The 8,203-nt window shown below is 50.8% G+C and overlaps 2 protein-coding genes across 2 annotated transcripts in view; one reads left to right on the top strand and one right to left on the bottom strand.

Annotated features, from left to right (window-relative positions):
- Positions 1-1,244, top strand: part of PRLH (prolactin releasing hormone) — a 1,874-nt gene extending 630 nt beyond the window's left edge. Inside the window, exon 3 of the mRNA XM_026852417.1 lies at positions 1,147-1,244. Within this exon, the coding sequence (XP_026708218.1) occupies positions 1,147-1,244 (98 nt within the window). The remainder of the gene's footprint in view (positions 1-1,146) is intronic.
- A 436-nt stretch (positions 1,245-1,680) lies between these two features.
- Positions 1,681-4,890, bottom strand: RAB17 (RAB17, member RAS oncogene family). The gene is made up of 5 exons (XM_026852772.1): positions 4,719-4,890; positions 3,185-3,336; positions 2,622-2,747; positions 2,340-2,433; positions 1,681-1,866 (listed from the first exon to the last, which is right to left on the bottom strand). The coding sequence occupies exons 1-5, from the start codon at positions 4,873-4,875 to the stop codon at positions 1,769-1,771; spliced, it is 627 nt and encodes a 208-aa protein (XP_026708573.1). The 5' UTR covers positions 4,876-4,890; the 3' UTR covers positions 1,681-1,768.
- Positions 4,891-8,203: the final 3,313 nt, after the last annotated feature.

The following is an 8,203-nucleotide window of genomic DNA, read 5'->3' as shown; positions in this document are numbered from 1 at the left end:
CCCCCAGCCTCCCCGGGAGGAGCGGAGCCCCTGAGCTGAAGTTGACAATAAAAGCCCTTCGCCTCTCATCCCCGTGTCCCAGCCTCTCTGCTCTGAAACGCAGCGGGGGGGGGGACAGGGGGGAGACCCCAGAAATTGTTGGTCTGACCATGATTTTGCAGCCTGCCCTGGTAGCGTGTGCAGTGTGGCAGTGCTTCCCTCTGCGCAACACAGCATGTTTATCCCCCACACCCCACAAAACACCCTAAAAATAAGTTCCAGAGGCCCCCCCCCCTTCCCAGGTTCATCCCCTGGGGTCTCCACAGCATGCTGGCACCCATGAGTGCCCCCAACACCTTCATTTCCATGGGGTCAGAAACAGCCACCCCATTTCCACAGCCTCAGAAACCCTTGGGGAGCACGTGGGGCCTTATCCATCATGCTGTCCCCTCACAAGCTGTGTCCCCAAGCCAGATCATTCTAAAACTTCTCCACTTTTGGGGAAAGAGCGACTACAGAGAAGGGTGATCCTCAGCATCCCTGTCTGTGGCTCCTGCCCCAGCATTGAGAGTGTAGGGCTGTTTGGGTAGGGAAAGGTTAATCTTGGGAGGAAGGGGGCAGATGCCAGAGGGGGATGAGTGACAATTAGCACCCAATGTCTCCCAGCTGCCCTAATGAAGGAGATTTAGGCAAGAGAAGGCAGTAAATCTGCTTTTTTTGCTGAGAAAGAACATGGTGGCTCAGCACTGGGGAAGCATCGCAGGTGGGTGTCCCCAGCTGATGTGGGGTGCTGAGGGGAGGCCCTTGCGGGGACCTGACCTGGAAAACCTCAGAAAAGGGTGGTATGGTCTCCTATTCTCCATGGACAACATCCTCAAGGGTGTCTGCTGCCTTGTGACCAAGCGCAGCCTAGCAGCCAAGTGCAGCCTGGCCAAGCCTTGCCCCAAAGCTGATGTTGTTATCAGGGCATGCCACAAAAACTCAGCTGTTACATTGACCTGCAGACAGGGTAAGTGGTGATGCTCTTTGCCCATGGCTGTGCCTGTGTTGCCACAGCTCTCCCAGAAAGGACAACATATTCCCTGAGTCTTATATACCCCCTGTTTGCTGGGCACCAGCATGCTTCTGGAGAGAGCCCAGGTGCTTTTTTCCCCTCTCCTGTTTCAGCCAAGGTGCATTCCTGCAGTGTAATTCATAATGTGCACATTTTCTTTGGCTCTTACATTGGCAATAAATCAGTGATTTCTCCAAAGAATGGGCTGTGACCCCTGTAATGGGTTGGGTGGGGGTTGGTGGGATGAGGGGAGCACCAGGTCCTGTCCCTGCCACATCCAGGCTTCCTGTGGTCCCCACCTGCAGGCTGACATTCAGGTCAGGAAAAAAAAAAAAAAAAGGCTTTAGAGCAATATTCTCTTTATTTGCAGCCTGGGTGTAAAGCCACCGGGATGTACCTGCTTCAATCTGCAAGGTTAAATCCCCCTTTTCACATGGGAAGGGACATGGAGGAGGAGGCACGCAGCTGGGATATGGGGATGTCACTGGTCAGGGCTGGCAGGTCGCACTCCTCTCTGGAAGAGGAAAGTTGGAGAAAGCAACCTCTGTGCTTTACCTCTTGGATGAAGCCAGTGCTGCAGAGTTGAAGAGGCCCCATGCTCCCAGAATGGGCTCTAACCAAACTCCATGGGGGAGGGTGGTTGAGCTGAGCTGCCCCTCTGCTTATGTGTCCCCCTGCTCCTCTTGGAGACCTCATCCAGCCACTGCTGAGGTCCAGAGCTGCCCGTCCTCAGGGTCAGCAGCACCCTGTGCCTGTCCTGCTCTCCTCCAGGTTGACTGTTAACAGCCGATGATTGGGTGCCTCCTCTCGTTTCCGCTGCAGGAGCTCTTGCACTAGGAAGAAACACAATGTGAGAAAGGGCTCATTTCTCCTGCCGGTGGAGTGGGATATGATGGCTGTCCCAACCCACCCCAGGGGAGACACTGATGGCCACTGGTACCATCTCATGGTGACTGCATTAGACCTTTACTGAACATTTACAGTCTGGACACCATTACACCTAGATACTAAAGTAAAAGGAACTTTTGGCTTTGGGAGAGGGTCTGAAATCCCTCTCTGATGTTGGAGCATCCTGGGATGGATCTGTACATCTTTCTGCACCAAGAGATGTGGCACGTTTCACAGAATCCATGGACTGCTGTGGCTGTGACCCTTGCAGCTTCCTGGCTGGGAAGACCTCAGTGGCAAGCACAAGCAATGAAAGGTCAGCTCTGCTAGGGGGAAGGCACTGACAGCCTTGACGCACAGGTTTGAGGCTTGTGGTTCACCCACCTCTGCCCTCACCCAGAGCTGTCACACAACTCACCTATGGCCATAAAGATATCATTTACTTGGTGGTTGGATTTTGCAGACGTCTCCATGAACAGAAGGCCTTTGGTCCTTGCAAACTCTTCCCCCTCCTACGTGGAGACAAGCAGAGTTATTCCCCTAGTCTAATGGTGGCATTTCATGGCAGGTCAGTAATTGTACGAGGACTTTGAAGGTATCTGAAAGCCTTTTAAATTCTTGGATTTGCTAGGACATATCCCAGTGCTTGCTGGTGTGAGGGGGTAATGAGGGGGCCTGGGAGCTCATCACAGGTGCTCACCTCAGTGGCAACTTCTCGCTCAGCAGCAAGGTCCATCTTGTTGCCCACCAAAGCAATGACGATTTCATCAGGAAGGAATTCCTTCTCCAGGTCCCTCAGCCACAGCTTTGCTCTGTTGAACGTTTCCTGGAGAGAAGGAGAGAAAATTACCCAGTGATATGGTATTGATTGAATCCCTTTGTCTCGGGCATAGGAAAGCTAGACAGGTGGCACCAGACAAAAGGGGATGGAAGAGATGTGGTAAGGAGGTTTTGATTGCCTTCTCTCTCAGGGAAACAGGTCACTGGCCCTCAAATACCTTTAGGGATAAATCAGCCTTGGATGGGATGTACCCTGTCAGCATGGCAGCAGAAATCACCCCTGGAGTGGTGGCATGGTCCTGCATGGGCAGGGACAGCACCTGGCACATCCCAGGTAGGACGTTTATCTTCTCAGGCAGTGCTCATGTACTGCTTTCTGCTCTACCAAGGACAAACACCATCATCTGGACACCTCTACCCCACCAGTGCTGCTGCAGCATGGCATAGTTTCGGCACAGATGGGATCAGCATCCCCTGCCTTACTTTGTTAGTGATGTCGTAAACGAGAAGAGCAGCGTGGGCGCCCCAGTAATAGAGGTGGCAGACACTGTGGTACTTCTCCTGGCCTGCCGTGTCCCAGATCTCAAACTTGATGGTGGCTTCCTCCAGACTGAGCATCTGTGTGAAGAAGGAGCCTGCAAGCAAAGATGTAGGCTGCACATCTGCTTGCAGCCAGAACAGAGAGTTCAGATCTGCTGCCATGAGGTCAAACCCATCCCGAGGGCCAGTAACAATGCCCTAATGCACAAAATTGGGATGGTTTTCTCATAAGCACTGACACTGTTGATGGGATGGCACGTCACAAGGCAGGGCAGCCTGTGGTAGGCTGAGAGCCCTTCCTGGCAGCAGGTTTGGGTGGATGCAGACCAGTTTTGATGTCAGATAGGTTTAAGCTTTGCAGAATAGCACCTAAATAGAGAGCTACCTCCACCTTGTTGGCAGGTCAGACCTGTGAGAGCTGTGAATAGGAATATCCACCAGAAAAGGCTCCCACTGGAGGGTAGCAGATGGCTGCTTGTGGACCAGCCAGAACCAATGCAGAGTGACAAAGGAAGCAGCGCTGCAGCGCCTCACTCTTCTCCAGTTTGCTCTTCAGGCTCCAGGTGGGACCACAACCTCTGTGCCTGCTGTGCCTCCTTAGGGCAAAACCTAGGTATATCATGTAAAATGAACATCTGTAACATCTAGGTACTCTAGGAAGCTGTGCTGAAGAGAACGTACAAGGGAGGTAGCTTGATCCAAGTGGGTATGTTGGCCCAAGGGAGGTCATGGAGCAGAGCTCTCGCAGCTCTCCATATGGTTTCAATCAAGGCATGAGCATGCACATGGCCTGCCTTCAGATGTGGGTTGTTCAGCATGGCTTGTCAGGACAGGACATGCAGGGGCAGATGTTCTCCCCTTTGCCAGTGGGGCAGAGCATGGGGTTCACAGCCTGGCTAGGACATGGGGAGATCTGCGCTCTCCTCTCTGCAGGCAGGCTGGAGGAATGAGGCACTGCTGTGAGCCTACCATTAGGCAGGGCTGGGAGAGTCCTGCCGCAGCTGGCCACCCCCTCCTGGGCTCTCATGTTCTGCACTCCAGCCAAAACCTCCTTGCTCCAGTGGGACATTGTGGCTGGGGCAGCACACATACAGGAGAGACTCTCCTGGGGTGTCTGAATAGCTGAGAGCAGCACAGGACCAGGCATGCATAGGGCAGATGAGGCCATGCAGTCAGACCCCAGGTTTCACTCATTTCACTGCTCATCTGACTCTAAAAACCAGTGCTAGACCAAACCTGTGCAATTTGGATGTGGCTTTGCTTACAGCCTGGTGCTGAGGAAAATGGGCTGCAGAGATCTGAAAGTGACAGCAATGGAGGAGGTCTGGCTCTGGGTCAAGTCTGTATTGTGTTCAAAAGTGGGTCTGTGCTACTGCAGAATATACCAACCTGTTCTGCATCCCACCCTACTGCACAGAAAGGCATCAGGCCTGGTGTCTTGTCCAGAGCCATCAAGCTATTGAAGCTACTCACTCACATCCCACAGTCGGCAGCGACTCCCTGAAGTCATTTTTCACATATCGGTAGGCTAGGCTTGACTTTCCCACTGATGTGCTCCCCAACAGAACCACCTTGTAGATGTAGGTGGGACGAATCCCCTCCGGGGAGGTGCCCGGCATTGCTTTCTGTGCCATGCCCTGCAAAGAAACCAACTCTGTTCAAAACACATCTGCAGTGATCCCAGTTCCATCAGCTGAGCCTCCTGAATCAACTCCCGACTGGTGCCAGTAAGGCAGGTGGGGTTTAACTTCAAAATAGACTAGAACAAAACCATTAATATCCTGAATCAAATTTAATATATCAAACCATCTGCTGCTGTCAGTTATGACCAGAGGGTGGAGATCTTTAGGTAGAAATTTGATGAAAGAGGCCTTCTTGGATGTAGACAAGGAGATTGGATTGGACACATATCTTGTAAAGAGAGGCCAAGTCAAAGAAAGTGAATGGCAATGGGAGTGCCTTGCTCTTGAGCACACCTCCTTCCCCAAAGTCCTGGTGAAGAGCTTAGGCTGATGTTCTATGCTTAATGAGGGCCTTGCTAGAAGTTATACCAGGAGAGGTGAACTCAGGCATGGAGGTGATGCTGCTACCAGCTTGCTAAGGACACTGACAGGGGGATGGCTGGGCATTCCAAGAGCTGATGGGCAACACTTCAAGTCATCCTGTTGCTCACCAGGGTGAAAAAGCAGGAGTGAGAGGACCTGACTCAAGCACCCTTGGGGACAGCAGCACAGAAAGCAGAGAGCACATGCTCCTCCACCACAGATTAAGAAACCCTGGGCAGATCAAGCCCATAAAATCTCATGCCCTCATGACCATTGCACCATGGAGTGTGACTCCACATCACTCGGGGTGGAGCTACACTGCACGGTGGCCCAGGATGGTGGGGTAGCATGTCCCAAAGTAATGGCAGTGGCCTCAAACCTGACTTGAAGAGAGTCGCTGCAGAGCGTTGGCCATATGCTTGGAAGATGGCAGGCGGTGTGAACCCTCCTGGGTGGCACGTTTCCCTTTCTTCCAGCCTTGAGTTCAAGGAAGTGATACTGCCTCACTGTCGGAGGGAGCTGTCAGTGCTGGGTTGTGAATAACACTGTCTTGCAGCTAGTCAAAGCTTTGCCTTGGCTCCTCCTTGCAGAGCTCCTCCCCTAAAAACACTAAACTCAAGTGGAGCGCTCTGCAGAAGAGCGGGAGGTTCAAGCAGAGCTTGAAGATGAAGGGTCATGGGGTGTTGAACTGAGCAGAAGAGGGCATGAGATGACCTCACATGCACTAATCCCACATCACATGCAGAGGCAAAGGGGAAATATGCCACCAGCAAGCCTGTAACTGCTTTGTGCAGAGATAGGATGTGCCTCCTTATATAGATCTAATCTTCCAATGCCCAAAGACTACAAAGGAGCCTTGTGAAGGACACTGAAATGTTAGTGTACTGGTGCTGGTCCCTGCCTGTATGTCCTGACCCTCGTCATATTGCATACCAGATGAAGAGCCTCCCATGCCAGATTAAACGCTGCTGGCGTGGGGTGCTTTCCTCTGCGTGCTTTCAAATAAAGCCCTGGTCAGCCAGAGAGCAGGGACCTGCAAAACTTACAATGCAGATTTGGTGCCATTACTGCAACTTCTACCCGGGGCTCACAGGAGTCTGTCGTGCAGAACTTGCAGGTGAGCAAGAAGTAGTAACTTTATAAAAGGACATCTAACAGCGACACTAGCAACACAGCTCCTGGCCTGGGAAAGTCTCTGTGGCTCCCTCGTCTGACAAAAGCCTCTTGTTCCCACATGCTGCTCATCCCACATCTCTTTTATTTTGCCTGCCTTCCCCCTGCAATCTGTCAGGCTCCAGACCTTTAATTCTTCTCCCTTCCTTGAACCTGTTATCAAAGCAGGCTGTCATTAAAAGCATTCCTCAGTGCTGGTTGAACCCAAGCCTGTATCTGTGGTTCTTCTGTTCCCTAAGATGGCTTTTATCCCCTTGAAAAACAGGGGTAAAATCTTCTCCACCAGCTCATACAGCCCAGTGATGAAGAGCAGGATTGTGATTTGTGCAGAATGGCTAGTTACTAATGGGTTTTGTTTTGTTTTTTAAGCAGGAAAAAAGTAAACCCTGCAGCACAGCATAAGGATGTGTTCCTTCTGGTATTAATCACATGCCTCTTTGTAGGCCTGGAAATAAGACTGCTATCCTTTCTGGGCAGTTACGTTAGCTACCATAGGTGATATGCCATAGAACTCCACAGGGAAGCAAGAACCTGCATGAAAAGCATCCAAGATTGTCTGTATTAGACTCAGTTCCATATTATTTCACTCTGGTGCTCTCTATTTAACCCTAGAAGGCTGTATTGATGCTGAAACAAAGCTCACCTGAGAATTACTGCAATGGCAGAAATTTCCTTGCAGACTTTTCATACTAACAAACACCTATTAGAGATGGAGAGTTGTGCCAAAGCTCATCTGAAAAAATTGCTTTTCCACATTAAGAGGCAGAATGTGAGTCTCCCTTTCAACCTGAGGAGAACAGCAAGGAAGCAAAACAAGTCACTTTATTCTGATTCAATGGAAAATAGGATTCAGGGGAAATTCTGTTCTTTTTTGGTTTTGTTGGAAGAAAGGAGCTTACAGAGTAAAACTCTGTGCTTGCTGCCTAAGGGACTATAGGAAAATCCCTCCAGACATCTCATGTGGCTGGTAGTCACCCTTCTATAGCTGCTCCCTGCCCTGGAGAAGAGCCTCTAGGCAAGACCCGGCTTAGGGTTAGTCAGCTCCACAGACCCAGGATGCTGCTCTGGCAGGGTCACCAATCCCTGCTCCAGATGGCGATAACGGTGCTGCTGCCTCACAACAAAGAGCATGCTTGCTCTTTCAGCCTGTTCTGCTGATGAAGCAGAGGAAGCTCGTTCTTCATCTGGAAACCTCCCTGACTTCCCCAGACTGAGACTGCCTGACTGACCATATCCAGGAGAAACAGTTAGAGCAACTTTCCCACTGATTCCTGTGAGTTAAGCCACAGCAGAGTGCATCAGCATACTAGAAAGCTTCTGTTGGCATAACATGAATAAGTTTGCTTTAACTCACTGCTAACTCAAAACTCTGAAGAAGTCAGCAATGCTTCCGTGCAAGATGGCTTTAGCAAATTTTCCCATGCAGGTTTTGAAAGGCTGAAGTGTAACCTGAACTTGGACTGCTTAGATGCTGGATTTCAGGTCTTTTTAGTTTGATCCTGGTAAAGAATAACTCAGCAACTTAGAGAGCAGCCTGGGGAACAGCTGAGGCATTACAAGTCCTGTCCTCATGCCTAGAGGGCACGCCCCTGCTGAGGGGTAGGGAAAGTTGAACCTTCAATATAAACTGCTGGAGATAAGTCTAGACAAGCATTTCTCTTCTATCATCTATAAAAATCCTGTTGGTGGATTTAGTCTCCAGATACAACTTAATATTTTGTGCCAGCTGTGTCTAGCAGCAGAT

Source organism: Athene cunicularia (genome assembly GCF_003259725.1).
Source record: "Athene cunicularia isolate RWA chromosome 7 unlocalized genomic scaffold, athCun1 chr7_part1, whole genome shotgun sequence".
NCBI classification, from domain to species: Eukaryota; Metazoa; Chordata; class Aves; order Strigiformes; family Strigidae; genus Athene; species Athene cunicularia.
Note: the sequence above shows the minus strand (reverse complement) of the source record. Positions and strands in the feature narration are given on the sequence as shown.

What these genes read in the sequence shown, in the direction of transcription:
- RAB17 (XM_026852772.1), bottom strand. Translation starts at nt 4,875, where the DNA reads ATGGCACAGAAAGCAATGCCGGGCACCTCCCCGGAGGGGATTCGTCCC. An exon ending in GTCGCTGCCGACTGTGGGAT is followed by an intron (nt 3,337 to 4,718) that starts GTGAGTGAGTAG and finishes CTTTGCTTGCAG; the next exon opens with GCTCCTTCTTCACACAGATG. An exon ending in TTTACGACATCACTAACAAA is followed by an intron (nt 2,748 to 3,184) that starts GTAAGGCAGGGG and finishes CCTTCTCTCCAG; the next exon opens with GAAACGTTCAACAGAGCAAA.